We start from the raw sequence: 16,062 nt of genomic DNA on the forward strand, positions 1-16,062 counted from the left end.
CCCCCTTCCAGCAGAGCAGCCAGCCGTCAGGCTGGGCCAGCCCCCTTCCCCCAGACCCCTCTGTGCCAGCAGGTTCCCACCAGCTCTTACCCCAGGCAGAGCCCAGACATCCGACAGCGGGTACTGGGCTACTAGGACTTCCAGCATCTTCTTCAGGCTCTTCCTTATAATGGACCCATCCAAATTCCTCCTCCAGCTGTGAGAGAGGCCCCTGTCACCCTGCAGCTGGACTCAGCACCCCTCCGCCCAACAGTGAATGGGCAGTGGCGGGTTTTGCCGGGTCCCAGTCCCTCTGAGATGGCCTCTAGCCCCCTTTCCCATTCCACTCCCCAGCCCCATCCTGCAGCAGGGACACCTCCCTGTTGCCCCGCACTCACCGGGTCACAACGGGGTGCAGGGCATGGTTGGGCCCAAAGCAGTGCAGCCTCCCACGGCCTCGCAGCCCCGTCCTGCCCATGGGGTTTCTGGCAGGGAGAGAGCTATTGGGATGGGATAGCGACAGGTTCCCTCCGCACACCCTGTCACACCGAACAAAGTCCTGTACCGCTTCCCCAAATTTCCCACTACTGAACTGCATCTCTTCTGGGGTGCTGGGTCGGGTTTTTCTGGGGGGGGGAACAGCTCTGAGGACAATGCATGCCATTATCCCTGCCCACCATTAGCTGTAGGGAAGCGGGAAGGGGATGGATGCACACAGCAGACCCCTGGTTCTCCATCCCCCTGGTGCTTTGCCTACAGCCGGGTACCCTAGCTCCCCCCCACCTGTCTGCCCCCCCAGGAGATGCACTCACAGCGGCAGCCCATCCTGCACAGCGTAGAGGCCATGGAAGCTCTGCCGGTCGATCAGCCCGTCCATGGTGTTGTAGTTGATCTTCAGGAGAGACTCCAAGGAGCTGGGGAGTGGGAGGCAGCCCGGCAGGGAGGGCTGGCTGTGCCACCCCAGGGGAAGGGGCAGAAGAGTGGGGAGCCAGGGGAACACTCACGGGCTGAACGGGTCCTGCACAGCCATGTCCTTATGGTCGGCCGAGTAGGCGGGAGGGTCATAGAGCGGGAAGTCCACCTGCAGAGCACGTAGCCGTGTCAGACCACCCCTTGCGTCCCTGCTCAGGGAGCAGGCAGGCACTGGGACCCCTGGGGACACTTTCTGCCTCAGTCCCTTCCTCTGCCCAGCTCATGGCACCATTCACCAAGGCATGTAGGGCTCCAGGCCCTGTCTGGGGGCTGAGGATGGAGCTTCAGGGTCTCAGCTGGAGGGTTGGTACCTCTCACTTGTGCCCCTGTGGAAGCCACTGCCAGATCCTGACTCTGACCCTAAGTCAGCCCTGGTTCAGGAAACGAGGAGTCAGGTGTTTGTCCCCTCTGTCTCCCCACTGGGCATTCCCAGACGTCCCTGTCATTGCAGATCCCAGCAGGAACGATGCCTGTTCACCTCTCCTTTTCCCTGGGAGGGCATCAGAGCAGCTGCTCCAGGAAGCCACTTGTCCCAGGGCTGGGAAAAACAGGAGCTCCCAAGTGTCCTCTTGGGATCTGCCCCACAGCCCCCCTCCCAGCCCCAGTGCCCAAGGTCACAGCTCCTACCTCCCAGGGCACTTTCTCATCTGGCACAGGGAAGCGGAGGGTGTGAGACCCTGGGTACAGGAGGTTTCGGGCAAGGACGTGATATGGGGGCTGGCTCTCCTCGGCTTTCCCCTCCAGGTCAACCTCCTTCATCTCCAAGGCTTTGCTGGAGCCTGCAAGGCAGACAGAGACAGCAAGACCCCACAAAGCAGGGTGCTGAGTCCAGTGCTGTGGGCGGTGGCTCTGCTGAGGGGGCTGGCTGGGCCTCTCCATGGGGATGCTGATGTCCCCTGGGGGCCTGGCCCCTGCCACCCCTTCTGGCAGGCCCTGGAGAAACTTCCCCAGGGATGCTGCAGTGGAAAGCCTCAACCATAAGCTCCAGGAAGGACTCTGGAGCGGAGGGGGGGCTGCAGGAGAGGCTGGACAGCCTCATAGAGCCCTCAAACCTCCCTGGGCCAAAGGAGCTGCTGCCTTGCTACTTAACCGAGGGTTGCGAGGGGCTCCTGAGCCCAGGTTCACAGCCCCACAGGTGCCAGTAAGGGGTTTCCCTGGTGCTGCTGGGGTGGGAGACGGGCTGTGCTTACCCACGGGTGGCATGTCCTCGCCCAAGCCGAAGCCATTGCCCTGCAGCGCCTGCATTATCCACCTCAGGGCCTGGGCACTCTGATGCACCTGCGAGGGACAGGAGAGGGTCAGCTCTCACAGACCCCAGCTCCCCCCAGGCTTCCCTGCTCCAGCAGCGCAGGATGCTGCCCCAGCACAAGGGACTGCTGCTGCCCTTGGCTCCTGGATGCTCATCTCATGGAGGGGGGGGATGCTCATCAGCTGTGCCCTGATGCTCTTAGAAAACCACTTCCAGGGAAACATAGCAGGTGGAAATGGAAGTGGAAACAGCAGCCGTGCTGTGGCTGTCTCAGCAGTGATGCCAGGGCCAGGTCCAGCTCCCCAGGCACCCCACTGCTCATGCAGGGTGTGGAACAGCTTCATGGCAAGGGGTCAGAGAGTCCCACATTTCCAGAAGGTCTGGAGGGTGCTCTCAGGCCAAGGAGAAGAGCTGGGTGAGATCTAACTGCTTGGGTGACCAGTGGAGTTAGGGGCTCATCCCACTGCTTCCCACCTTCATCCCATTCACTTTGGAGCCAAACAGAACATCTCCCATAAACCTTTTCCCCTCGGATGCTGTTGTTTTGGCAAGGAAACTCAGACTGTTGCAAGGGAGATTGATTCAGAGGGGCTTGCTCTTGTGCTTTGGTTTGGTTCCCTCAGCTTCTGGAAAACCCCACCTTTTTTAGGTGTTTTCTCAGCCTTTGCCTCACCTGCTCTTCCAAAGAGAGCAGTCTCTGCTCCACCAGCCCTGTTCTCTTCACCCGGTCCAAGTCCAGCAGCTCTGCCAGTACATCAACCCTGGAAGGACAGTGCAGAGAGGAACCTCCTCAGCAGCCACCCCTGCACTAATCCCAACTCTTCCCTGCCCAGGGCACTGGAGAACAGAAGGATGCCTCTGTCTCAGGAGTGCTGGTACCTCTGTGCAATGTCTCGGATCTTCTGCTCCATGTTCTGCTTCTCCTGGCACTGCTGGAGCTGCAGGTAGTTCTCCTTCAGGTACATCTCCCAGGAGAGGAGGGCAGCTTCTTCATTCTTCTCCAGCTTCTCTTCTGCCAGAGGAAATGGATAGCAGTGCTGTCAGATCCCTGGGCATCCCAAATCCCTGTATTGCAGCCCAGATGCCAAGCCTCATGCCTCAGTGCATGGTGCCATGCCCTGGGAAGGGGGCAAAGGGCAGGAGGGCAGATGCTTGATCCTCACTGAGCTGTTTGTGGTACATGCCCGGCCTGCGGAGCAAGCCTCGCCAGACCAGGATCTGCAGGTGGTTGAGGAGGATGAAGGGTGGAGGTGCAGGTGGCCGGCCGTGGTACTCCTCAATCAGGTCATGCCGCTGGAACTTCCAGATCTGGTCCGTGTGCTCCTGAACCTGCTGGAAAGTGTAGCTGGGGCAGAGCCCAGGTGTCAGCCGGGCCGTGGGGATGAGAGGGCACATCGTGTCTGTACGGTGCCCCGGCTCCCACCCTGATCAGCCCTGACCTGCACCCGCTACTTCCACCACATCTAGAACCTCCCAGAGGTCCCCTGTGCTCTGGTCAGCAAGTGCCCCAGGACCCTCCTTGCACTCTCTCAGCATGCAGTGCCCTGGCCATGGCCAAGCCTGCAAGCAAAGCCAGCTCCTTTCAGTGTCAGAACCTTGGGGCCAGGCCAAACTCACTTGAACATGGCGATGAGGAGGTTGAGGAGCAGGATGTTGGTGAAGAGCAGGTACAGGCACAGTAAGATGACCGTCAGCCACTCTGGAAAGATGGGTTTCTTGTTGTCCTCGTTTGTCTCTGGGCACTTGGGCTTGTAGGGGTCAGTCCCGTTGGGGCTGCACTGGTCAATGTTGAAGTTGACCCCTGCAAAAGAGCACGGCATGACTCCGCTGCAGCCAAACCTTGCAGTGTCACAGGGCACACGCTGCGGTCTCTGAAAGCGGCTGACATCAAGGCAGCTTAGCCCCGGGCAGGGATTTGACCTCAATCTGCATCACCCCAGGTGCCCTGCTCACTGCCACCAGCTTTGTAGCTGCAGTACTGAGCTGGATCAATGCATGCTCCTGTGCCTTCGCTAGTGGGCTTGTCCCTGGGTTTGCATTGGTGGCAACGGTCCCAACGTGCTGGAGCAGGGCTCCGTCCCCACGCCCTGTCATTGCTCCCTGCTGGCATTATGTTTGCTTGGAGAGGAGCCCCATGCAGGACTTCCACGGGTCAACGCGGGAGGAGCTAGGCAGACTGCGGCATGAGCTGGGTACCCCTCCGCCTTGACGCGGTCACCCTGCTCAAGCCACGCGCTGTCAGAGAGCGGTGTCCCTTACCGTCGATGTAGGAGGGAATCTGCCCAAAGATGGTCAGGTAGGAGTGGTAGACCACGCCACGGAAAAGCCACTCTACACGTTCCTCGTTGTGGATCAGGATGGCCTGCTTGGCAACCCCAAAGGACACCACCCACACTGCTAGCAGGAAGAGGAAGAAGAAGACATCCTTCATCTGCAAAGACAGAAGGGGAAGCAAAACTGTGTCCTGGAGCAAACCTCACTCCAGGATAACCTCACCCAGGGGTAACATGGGTGGCATATCCACCCCATGCAGGCATCTGGCTGCTCTAGCCGATCACGCTGGCGGGATGGAGGGAAGCTCTCACCATGCGCTTCACAATGATGATCTTGGGCCCCAGCGTTTTACTGACTGTGAAAATGTGCATCAGGCGCAGGCAGAAAATTATAAAAGCCAGCGACAGTATGATGCGTCCGGGATATAAAGTTGAAGGGATCAGCCTGGGCACAGAAGAGAGGAAAGGAAACATCTCAGTGCCACCAGTGGCATTACATTTCTGCGATATCAGTGAGCTTCCCCTGAGTGCTGCGTGAGAGTTGCAGTGTGAAAAACATCTCTCCTAAAAGCAGCTGAAAGCAGAGGCAAATTGCTCAGAGTTAATCACATGACCACAAAAATCTTCACTGGCCTTCGGAAGAAGAAACTGCAGTTAAAAACCTGCAGGACTCACACTGGTTTTGTAGCTTACGGCTCTGCCTCGAGCCTGTGCGCTGCCAGGCAAGTGGCTCCACAACTCACCTGCAAGTCAGCCCCGTGATGAAGACCAGGATGGCGCAGATATCCAACTTATTCCAGAAGTCCTTGAAGTACAGTGAAGCCATTTTCACAACCCCAAACCCATCTGGATCATACAACAGCTGTTGGGAAGAGAAGAGGGGTTGGTATTTCCGTGGAAGCCTTGTAAGATACTCATGTGCCTTGCAGAGGCGAGGGACCTGCTGGCCATCACGGGACCCTCCTGCTTACCCAGAGCTAACCTGAGCCCACAGGGTTTCCTGCAGGAGAATGGAAGGAGCATGGGGAGAGACACCTGGAACAAGGGGCTCTTTGGTGAAGAAAGGGACTGAGATTTTGAAGCAAAAGGTGAAAAAAATCAAACGTCAAGCAAAGCCTGGCAATGCTTCTGGAAATTAATGCCCAAGGAAGGAGGTGGCCCCCCATCTCCTGAAGTTTTCAGCTCAAAACAGCATGTCTGTCAAGTACCCAGGGCCAGGCCAGAAACAGCCAAGGACATTGTCCAGACCCAGAAATGGGGGATATCTCAGTCCCTCGTGTTGGGACCTTTCTGAATGGACGGTGACATGAGAAGCAGCTTGGGAAGGTGAGCTTCGCAGGACCCTGCAGGAGCACCCAGAGGGATGTGTCTCCCTCCCTCCCCTCCCCTCCTCCCAGCCTCTGCTCTGCCTGCCCCCTACCTGCCGGGTCTCCTCGCACACCAGGGAGAAGAGCCAGAAGTAGATGAGGTACTCCCGCCAGGACGGTGACGGCTGGAAGTCAACCATCAGGACGTAGGCGAAGAGCAGGAGGAAGGTGAAGTAAGAGAGGATGTTCATGTGGAAGATGACCACAGGTGCCGTGAAGAAGGCTCGGAGGCGCGTCAGGCAGCCCATGGGCTGTAGCCTCTTCTCCCTGCGGGGAGCAGGGGTGGAAGCGGTGCTCGGCTGCCCAGGGAGATGCCATGGCAGCTTCTCCCAGCCAGCCTTGGTGCACGCGTGCCTTGGCTGCCAGAAGTACCTGAAGGTGATGAGGCTGGTATAGAGAAGCGGGAAGAACAGCATGCACGTGATCACCCGCCAAAGCCCATTGTCCACACACATCTTCCCCCACCAGACTTTGGTTAGAAAGGCCTGTGAGGAGGGAGGAAGAGGAGCACTGGTTGCAGAAGTGGGGCTGCAGGGCAGAGCCCCACCACTGCCAACAAGGAACCCTGGATCTGTGGCAGGAGATACTTCCCCTCCAAGCACCACTGTGGGGAACCCACCTGGACACCCCCATGGGACACAAAATTCATGTTCTTGGCCTCCAGCGCCAACTGCAGACAGGTTGTCTTCCCCCAGGCCTCAGAGACGCGGGTGAGGAGCTTCTGGGCTCTCTCTTCATCCTTGCGGTAGCACTCTGTGAACACACCTGGCCGGGCAGGGAGCAGGGGGACAAGGCTGATGTCTGGGGCCAGCTTGGTGCTCAGCAAGGCACCCACAGAGTCACCCTCTGCAGCAGGGTTTGCACATCGCACCCCGCAGCAGCACCCTCTGCTCTCCCTCCACCACCTGGGAACAGCCCTTGCAGCACCATGACCCCGACTGTGACAACAGGACCCAAGTTTGGCGCCAGCTGGGTTGCTGGTCCCCCCCGCTCACCGATCGCCTTGTGCTCATACTGCTCGGCCAGGGCAAGCATGTCGTCGGTGGTGTCGGTGTCTTCCTCCTCCTTGGCGAGCTCCTTCAGGATTTTGCTGCAGGCCAGCGCAGCTGCCATGCAGTCCTGGCTCTGGAGCAGAAGAGGACAGAGACAGCATGGGGCTCTGCACCTTATCCTGAAAGTCCCAGCAGTCCTGCCAAGCCCTCCACGGCTCCCACGGGAGGGAAGGAGGGTGTCCCATGCTCAGGATGGACAGCTTGCCATGCCAAGGGCTGCGCTGGGCTCCCTTCTGGGTACAGAGGCAGAAGGTAACTCACTGCCACAGGGAATCCGGGGACATCCCTGCTCTCACAGTGGGAAGTTTTGGGTGACGGGACAGTGTGACTCCACAGCTCCACTCACCATGCCACCAGCCACACTGCCTCTTGCCCTGGGGATGCTGTTTATGGGTGGAAGCCCTCCCCACCCCAGCTGCCATGCCCCTGCGTCCTGCCTGCGATGTGCTGAGCCCTCTCTCTGCCTTCGCAAGGCAGAGCACACTTCTGGCCCAGCACTTCCCCTCTACTGGCAGTGCACGTTTTGACTGGGAAGGGAGGGATCTGGCGTCATGGTGTGTGCCTGGGGCTGAACATCAAGTGTCCTCAGGTTCGCTAGCCAGCTCCCATCATCTGGGGGTGGGGCTCAGGCACTGCCATGGGCCAGCTCGCCAGCAGGTGCAACCTTTCCTCTTGGGGCTGGGAGGTTTGGCTCATCTGAGCCTCTCAGCTGGGACCGAGAGCTCTGGGCTGTGATACCTGGGCCCAGATAATTTCTGCCAGCTCCTTGCGGTTCTGGACCACAACCCAGATAAGTAGGTCGCGGACTGGGTCCATGGTGAAGGTGACACGGCCAGCAGAGCGCTTGTAGAGGGACCGGAGACTTGAGCCCTGAACCTGCAAGGCGTGCGATGATCAGACCTGTGCCTTAAGAGGCTGCACAAAGCAGACAGACCCTCAGCACAAAGCCACCCCCGAACCCTGGGTCTCTGCCTCCCCCACCCAAAAGGGCCCTTGCTGTGGATAGCGGGATGGCCAAGACTGGACTCATCCTGGAAATGCCACTTTTTCTAGGGCTAGGATCACGTGGAGATGTGTCCATCCTGCCCGGTGCACCCACCCCACAGGGTCCTGCCTGGTGAGCATGTCAGAGGGTGGGAGTCGCACCTTGAACGTGGGGCAGATGACTTGGGCGGGGCTTTGTGGGATTCTTGAGCAAGCACAAGTACAGAGACCCAGTTGCAACCCCCCACGATGGTTTCTTGAGCCAGCGTTGCCCTCCCTCATGCAACCCTGCCACCACGTAACCTGGAGATGCGTACATTCAGCTTGATGTGCGGGACAGGGATGGAGAGCCGGGGCCGCTCCGCGTGCCTGGGCTTGGGGTAGAGAGGCTGCGTGGAGCGGCCCAGGAGCTCCCGCAGCACCTGGGAGACGTGGTGCAGTTGGATTCTCGGCATTTTGGAGCCGGCTGTGTGCTCTCTCTCCTCCAGCAGGACCTTCTGCAGCTTGCTGTGGAACAGGCAGGATGGTGCCATGTTGTCGTAGAGGTAAACCAGGGTGTCCCAGGTGACAAACTCCTTGAGACGCACTCCCTGCTCCAGGAACAGCTTCACAAACTCTGGCTTGTTGGAGATCAGGGCAGCTGCCATCACGGCGTGGAGGTCTGTGGACTGGCAGGCCAGAGGAAGAGGTGAGGGGCTCCATAGCCCCAGAGCAGGGCCCCACCATGCTCCTCACTCAGGTGGGGGGAAGATTTTATCCCAGAGCGCACAAGGAGTTTCTGGGTGTGAGAGCTGTTGGGAGGTACTGGGACTTGTGGAACAACCCCCAGAGGCACACTCCTGTGTTAGTATGCCCTCTCTTCTGGCAGTGAAGTCCTGTGCTCCCTTGGCAGCTGGGTTGGGGTAGATGGTAGACCCTCTTTCCCCAGATCATGAGAATGCACCGTACAAATGAACAGGTCCTCACAGACTTGTCCTCTGTGCACAACTTTTCAGCTGAAGAATCCCGGTGCTGCCAGCTGGATCTCAGCCATGGGGGGACTGGCTGCTCCCAGTGGCCACCCAGTTCGGCCTTTGGGGGTTTTCCTCTCCAATGCAACCTTTACATGTCCTCAGAAGTGAAAACAAAGCCCGTGGGTAAGGGGCACAAGTCTGTCCTGAAGGGAAGGTACCTGCTGACCTTCTACCACAGTTTGGTTTCAGCCTCAGCTTTTCATACCAGCCATATTGCTCCAGGGCTGCAGCACCTTGTATCACCCTGCCCTGCATCAGCTAATTGAGAGCCTGCCTCATCCTCCCTTCCCAAGAAAGGTGTAGATCTTCTTCAGGCTGTGCATTTTCACACCATCAGATATTTCCTTTTCGAGATCCTGCTTCCCTCCAGCCTTACCCAGTCCCATGAAAGGCATGTGAGGTGGGGGAATCCAAACTGCTGAACAAAACAGGAAAATCCCTTCCAAGTCCCATAGCCCCAGCAGAAAGGACAAAGAACCCTGCTCAGCTTCAACTTCTTAGCAGCTGGATAAGGCCATGGGATGGCAGAACTGGCTTGTGCTGCTCCCTGCCCCACTCTGTAGTAAAGTTTGAGCAGGGAAGTGCCAGGCTGGGTGAGATGAGTTTAGAGACAAGCTGTCGTTTGACAATGCAACATGAGCAGTCACCACAGGGCAGAGCTGGCAAGAGGTATTCTTAGCTCTAGGTTGGTGGACTGTCTTTAAAAGACACCTCTTTTGAACAAAATACCAATCAATCACCTTTGTAAATGATTATAAGCCAAATAGGATCTTTACAAGCAATGAATATCAGCGTGTCCTCACATTTGCTTTGGGTGTTTGAGTGCACTTTTGAAAGACAGGACTCATTAAGAGCCCATGGCAATGTGGTGGGAATTTTAGGGTCCAAGAGAAATGCCCCCAGACCCTCTCCCTAGGCAGAGCTGAGGCGAACAGTGCCCTCCATATCCACAGTCCTCAAGTGAGATCTGACGAGTCGTAAGCCTGACCAGACAAGAAGCATTGTACTTCCTTACCTTCCACTCGTGGTCATCCGTGAAGATCTCACTCCGAGCAATGTCCACCCTGTTCCAGGCTACAGCTAACTTCAGCTGGTGGTCCCAGTTCTCACGACCAAAGTGGTCCTGGTTTCGAGATGCTGCACGCAAAGTGCATGTGTTAGAACGGAAGATCATTTATGCGGTGAGAAGATTCCACCTGGAAGTCCCCTTGAGAGAAACATCTCTCCACGACCAGCTCAGCATCACAAGGTTTGGGGACCCCTTTGGTGACTCCGTAAGTCAAGCAGCTACAGGAGATATCTTGAGACTCCCATCCCATTCACCTCACCTCATCCTCCCAAGCAGCTCCCCACTCCTCACCTTTGAACAGGGCCTGGAGGATGGCCACATCCACGTCTTGCTGGCCGTATTTGCCCTCTCTGAAAATGGTCAGGAGCTGTCGGTTGCGCACTATGTCTTGGATCTACAAGGAGAGACGTGGGCAAACAATCAAGAGCAGCATCTCCCCTCTGCCATTTCCCACATCTCCCTGTCCTGCATGGGGCAATTCCTTGCTCCCCTTCGGTTGTCTGCAGGCCCCCTGAGTTGTGTCTCGCAGCCTGGCTGGGGCTGGTCCAAAATAGTACCTCTCTGCCCAAAGGGAGCAGGCAGCAGAGGAGCAGGGCTCAAGCCCTTGGAGTGCCCACCAGAACAAAGCTGAGCATGGCTGGGGGAAGATGAGAAGATGGGTGGTCAGCAGAAGATGAGCCTTAAACGTCATGCTGGGAGCCTTGCTGCTCATGGGCAAGGAACCCTGGGGACCTCTTTGATCTCCGCAAGCTCAGCGAGAGGAGCTGTCTGCCTGCAAGAGGCTCACCTTCTTGGTCCACTCCACCAGCTTGCCCTCAGTGAAGAGCTCGTAGCTGTCCTGGAAGAATACACTCAGCTTCTTCTGGATCAAGGCGATGGTTATCTTGGGCACAGGCAAGTTGGCCACCTGTGCGATGACATCAGCCACACGCCCAGACCCTTCCACAATCACACAGGGGGTGCCATTGGTGATGGCATTGTAGATGGTCTGCAACAGAGTGGGGAGGCTGGTCCTAATCCCACCCAGAGGCCAGCAGACCCTCTCCGAGCCTAAGACACACACCACTGCTCCACAGCACTCCTGGCCGGCTGCATTTCAGCTGGTGTGGCACCATGCTCGCACTGACACCGGGAAGCAGCACCCAAGGCACCCCCCCCCCAAAGCAGTTCCTTACGTCGAGTGTCCCAGGGCCTCCTTCCAGCACCACGCAGACGATGGGGATCTTGATGGCAACACCTGCAGGGAAGCAGAGCCCAGGGTCACCTCCCTGTGGGGCAGGCCCCCCTCCATGCAACTGAATGAGGTCCCCTGTGATAAGTGATAGGGCCTGAAAGGCAAGGTGGGAGCACTGCTCATGACATGGCAGGCTCCAGGAGAAAGGAGAGACAACCTCCTGGCAGTCGTGCTGCTGGAGCAGGTGTGTGCATGTGTTAGAATAGACAATCATTTGCTCAGTGAGAAGGTACCACCTGGAAGACCCCTCAGAGACCTGGCCCTCTGGGAGAAACGACTCTCCCTGATCAGCTCAGCATCACAAGGTTTGAGGACCCCTTTGGTGACCCCTTAAGTCAAGCAGCTGGCAGAGAATGGCCCTTTGGTTTGTGTCACTGAGGAACCAGTGACATGGCTTTCCTCTCAAACCCCTTGCCTGGGTCCTCCAGGGAAGCCACAGCCTCCCCTCTCACAGGGGACTAGGATGGTCACCCCTTACCAACGGATGGCCCATGTGCCCTCCCCTGCCTCAGGCCTGGCCATGTGTTGCCGTTACCTCCTTTCACCTTGGTCTGCTCCGAAATGAACTTCTCCAGTCTGGTCCTCAGAGGGATTTCCACTCCATACCTCCCGTGGGTCCCATCGTCCACCAGGATGAAGTGGGAGTGGTTGCTGTCCAGGCATGACAGGCTGCCTTGGTTCTCCTCATCCAGGATGTACTCAGCTGGAAAGCCACCCTGCAGGGTGCAGGAGGAGAGACTCTGGGAAAAGCCTGGCTGCAGAGGAGCACCAGATGACTGAAGCAACCAGCATGTGGGATAGGAGCAGGCCGGCACACAAGGAGAGTCTGGCCAAACAGCCGCCCTTCCTGCGCTGCAGTCATGTCAGCACTGCCCCATGCTCCTCTGTCTCTGCCCCACCTGCCCTCACACCCACCAGGGTCCTCCCAGGAGAAGCGCAACACCTACACAAGACACTGGGTAGGGTAGAGGGGCTTCTCAGCAAATATCAGCCTGGGACCATCGCTCCTTCTGCTGCAGCTAGCTTTTACCCGGGCTGCCAGCCACAAGCACAACCTGAAGCACCCGTTCCCACCACTGTCCTTGGCGGGACATCCCTGGCCATCCAAGCATAGGTAAAGCAAGCTTGTCTTCAACCCTGCCTGGCTCACCATGGGGCAGATGAGGCTCTCCCGGTTGTACACGGTCCCCCAGGTGGCAATGCCGATGGTGACGATCTCACCCTCCTTGTGGCTGCAGCTCAGAACGAAGTCCCGCACCGCCTCTCCCACCTGTTTCATCACACCAGCGTGGGACCCCCCGGTGATGATCCAGGCCCCTGGGGGTCAGAGAGGGGCTTGGGAAGGGAGAGTCTTTGCTCACAGCAATCTCCTCGCACACTCCTATACGGCTGCATCGGTCCTCCAAAATGCTCCATCCCCCAGAAGATGACTTCCCTTCTCACTACACCAAGCCCTGGCAGCACAGGGGATGCCTTCTCCAGCCCAGTGTTGTGTCTCTCAGCACAGCTCCCTGCCAGCCTGTCTGCAGTGATGGAGCAAGAGCAGCCCGTGCCTGGCAGTGGTAGTCCAGACCACTAGGCCTACAGGCCTACCAGGACCTACCGGCCTCCCGAGCCAGCTCGGCGACTCCACAGCAGCCCAACTCACTGGAATTGGCATGCCCAGATGGCCCCTCTCTCACTGCAGTCGCAGGGAGAGCCTCTGCATCTCTTACCCGTGGTCTGGGCGACTTTGACGAGCCCTTGCCGGAAGATGTTCTTCAGCCGTGGCTTCATGATGAAGTTTTTGGCTCCCCCGGTGACTGAGATGAGTAGGTTGGGTGCATCGAGGCCCCAGTGCTGTGTCATGAGGTGGTAGATGACCCGTGGAGGGGTATCCGAGGAGACACGCACATACTGCAAAAAAGGGAGCATACACGTGTTTTGGGTAAAAACAATAGGATGGGGGTAACAAGTCACCTCCACCACAATTTCTCCTCTCCAAGCAAAGAACCAGGTGTTTCCCACACCATTTTCCAGCAGAGTCCTGTTGCTGCTGCTCCAGGTCTTTGTGCATGACCCTGTTCCTTTTCACTTCCCTGGGACCGAGCATTCCCAGGATGAAACTAAGGATGAGGACAGGGAACAGCCACTCCTTGAAGCATGGGCCTCACTGCATGAGGACCAGCCTCATGGTTTCAGAATGGGACTGGGTACAGGGCTGGGAGAGAGGATCCTGTCTCACCCCCCTTCCTCTGCTTGGGTCAGTGCTGCCTTTGGGACATTTCCATGCTTTCCTAACCACTTCTCCTTCAGGAGGGACACACCTGCATTCCATCTGCCATGGCAAGAACTGAACACTGGCTCCCCCTGCACCCCAGACAGGAAAAACAGATCACCTTCCCCATCTTCTGTCCCAGGCCTGTGAAGTGGATATCACCAAAGGCATCTGTTGGCATTTCGTGGATGTGCCTGCTGCGGTCCCATTCCTTCCCCAGGAAGACGGGAGTTTTGGCAGCATCTTCCAGGTGCTGTTCCCTGAGGTAGCCGCACTCGCACACAATCCTCCTGGAACACACACCACCAGCTTTGCCAGAAGCAACCTACACCCAAAAGGCAAAACCCAGCCGGCCCACCCGGCTCAGCCCCGGCAGGAGATGTTGGCGGTCTCATTATGGACACGGCGGGCACCTCCCACCCAGCTCGTCCTCCAGCTCAGAACAGAAATAAAGGCATAGTTTGGGGGGAAATTTAGCAAAACATTGGTATTTCTGCCTGTAGAGAGGACAGGAATAGTAAGGTTGCTCTGGAAGAAGCACGGATGGAAATGGCTGCATGCGAAAGCATCGTAAAAGTTCCTCACTGGGGCACGGTATATCAGCCATGTGGTGACACACCGCAGGGTCAACAAGGAATTTGTGAATCCCCTTGACACCAGCTCCCTTGACAGAAAGGTAGGATTTCCTGCTGCTGCAGCTTTGTCACCAAACACCCCTCCTGCTTTCCTGGCAGAGGAAAGGAATGAGGGACTGTCTGACATACCCAGAATCTGACGTCTGGGAGCTTTCCACAAAGTAGGTGCACTCTTTCTTCCGGATGTTTTCAGGAATCCAAGAGATGAGATTTTCCTGAGGGAGCAGGACAAGCAGCAATGGGTCAGGGTTTCTGAAAAGGGCCAGAAGTTATGCCAGGGGCCATGGCGTTTGGAGCATATCTGGGTGCTTCTTCTGATGTGAAGGAAGAAAGCTCCACCGCTCTCCGCAAGGACAAAGCCAGCTGTGCTCCAAGGAGCGGAGAGGCAAATGCTAGACATGCACCTCAGAAAAACCTTGTGGGTTTTCTGTCTGTCCCTAAACCTAAATCCATCTATTATTAATGCTCCTGTTAATGAGTCACCAGATAACTCATTAACGCTAGCCGATTGCCCCCTCTCCCGTCCCCTCCAGAACTTGCCTTTTCATTGCTGCCGGCGGGGAAATGTGCCTTCCGCCTGCTCTTCGAGACACTGCTGCTGCTTTGCTGGAGGTTGGGGACCACCTCGAAGTCGCTCATCTTCCTGGGGCGAGTGGCGGGGTCGTCTCCTCTCTCGGGGCACACCTTGTTCAGTTCGGAGGGGAGGACCCTGGTGCGCCGGCTACGCGTGGCCATGGCTGCTGTGACTTGCCCCGCTTGGCCTCCTCTCTCCTGCTCCTAGGCTGGGAGGTCCTGAACACCTCCATCCTGAGTGCAGCAGAAAATAAGGATACCCATGGACTTAAAGCACTGGGGCATCCTCTCCATCATTCCCTGGGTGGAGAGACATCCATGAGAACCTGCCAGACCCTCCCCACCGTCCTGGCTACGTGGGCAGTAAACCAGCATGCACCATGTTGCCCCAGGCAACCTGCCAGCCTCCAAAAATTGACCCCTGGGCTCTGGCCGCCAGCACCGCTGCCGGCCTGCCTGCTCCACTGCCTGGCAGTCCACCTGCCTGCAGCTCTTCTCGCTTGCTCTCCGCTGCAGGCAGCTGGGATATTTCTGGCAGCAGGGAGTGCGGAAACCAGGTCTCCTGTGCGAGCAGCCCAAGCATCCCCTGCATGCCAAGTCTGTGTCAATGCCGGCTGCAGAGACAGGGCACTCCTCTGTAGGGGGGTGTCTTGTGCCCCCTGCAAAGGTCCCCTGAGAGCCCCAGAGCTAAAACCCAGGTGCACACAGGCACAGCAGGGGCTGCAAAACTCCTGAGCCCTCCCAAACGCTCGCAGCCCCCATTGCTGAGCACCTCAGCTGCTGCGACTGCAGAGCTGCTGGAGTAAGGATGCTCCTGGGTGTCCCTAGAGTCCAGAGAGGAATGGTCTCCTCTTGTGGGAACTGTGTTTCGAAAGGGGGCAAGCACAGCACCCCTGAGAGGTGCTGGCGAACTGTGGGGGTCAGCAGACCTGTGCTTAAGGAGGATTTTGGCTGCCTCGCTGCAAGCCAAACTCTGCATCACACCCAAGGGTGCCCTTAGAGGGGACAAGAAGCGGCAGAGCAAAATCATGGCCACCACCCTGTTTCCTTCACGTCTCCTTCACCCAGGCTCGGCGCTGCTGCAGGCAGGGAGCAGCGAGGAAAAGCTTCCCTCCCAGGCTTCCTCCGGGAAGGCCACGGCCCCACCGACCCTAGGAGCCAGACTTCGGCAGAGTGGCTTTCTGCATCAGCTGAATCATCCCCACTGCAGATTTTTGCTGTCTAAATAAGGTCAAACACACCCTTAATTCTTATTGCTGCCCCCCCTAGAGCGGGCAGGCTGGTGGGGGTTTGGGGCATGGCCCCAGCAGCTCATGAGCCGATGCTCTCACACCGGGTCCTCCATCGGCACCCCGGGGGGTCACAGCCGCGCTGGTACAACACCCAGGATGCCTGTCCGTGGGGG

The 16,062-nt window shown here is 57.8% G+C and overlaps 1 protein-coding gene across 1 annotated transcript in view; it reads right to left on the reverse strand.

The window, feature by feature from the left end:
- Positions 1-14,819, reverse strand: part of TRPM2 (transient receptor potential cation channel, subfamily M, member 2) — a 16,328-nt gene extending 1,509 nt beyond the window's left edge. The window contains exons 1-28 of the mRNA XM_010147677.1: positions 14,625-14,819; positions 14,214-14,299; positions 13,571-13,739; positions 12,908-13,088; positions 12,343-12,509; positions 11,728-11,908; positions 11,134-11,195; positions 10,746-10,946; positions 10,250-10,352; positions 9,905-10,026; positions 8,194-8,544; positions 7,631-7,768; positions 6,836-6,965; positions 6,460-6,605; positions 5,894-6,325; positions 5,217-5,335; positions 4,786-4,918; positions 4,460-4,631; positions 3,818-4,001; positions 3,364-3,545; positions 3,080-3,212; positions 2,874-2,961; positions 2,142-2,229; positions 1,579-1,730; positions 984-1,060; positions 792-893; positions 378-464; positions 91-196 (exon numbers count right to left, since the gene is read on the reverse strand). Coding sequence (XP_010145979.1) covers positions 91-196; positions 378-464; positions 792-893; positions 984-1,060; positions 1,579-1,730; positions 2,142-2,229; positions 2,874-2,961; positions 3,080-3,212; positions 3,364-3,545; positions 3,818-4,001; positions 4,460-4,631; positions 4,786-4,918; positions 5,217-5,335; positions 5,894-6,325; positions 6,460-6,605; positions 6,836-6,965; positions 7,631-7,768; positions 8,194-8,544; positions 9,905-10,026; positions 10,250-10,352; positions 10,746-10,946; positions 11,134-11,195; positions 11,728-11,908; positions 12,343-12,509; positions 12,908-13,088; positions 13,571-13,739; positions 14,214-14,299; positions 14,625-14,819 — 4,287 coding nt within the window. The remainder of the gene's footprint in view (positions 1-90; positions 197-377; positions 465-791; positions 894-983; positions 1,061-1,578; positions 1,731-2,141; positions 2,230-2,873; positions 2,962-3,079; positions 3,213-3,363; positions 3,546-3,817; positions 4,002-4,459; positions 4,632-4,785; positions 4,919-5,216; positions 5,336-5,893; positions 6,326-6,459; positions 6,606-6,835; positions 6,966-7,630; positions 7,769-8,193; positions 8,545-9,904; positions 10,027-10,249; positions 10,353-10,745; positions 10,947-11,133; positions 11,196-11,727; positions 11,909-12,342; positions 12,510-12,907; positions 13,089-13,570; positions 13,740-14,213; positions 14,300-14,624) is intronic.
- Positions 14,820-16,062: the final 1,243 nt, after the last annotated feature.

Source organism: Eurypyga helias, unplaced genomic scaffold, assembly GCF_000690775.1.
Source record: "Eurypyga helias isolate BGI_N326 unplaced genomic scaffold, ASM69077v1 scaffold15102, whole genome shotgun sequence".
NCBI classification, from domain to species: domain Eukaryota; kingdom Metazoa; phylum Chordata; class Aves; order Eurypygiformes; family Eurypygidae; genus Eurypyga; species Eurypyga helias.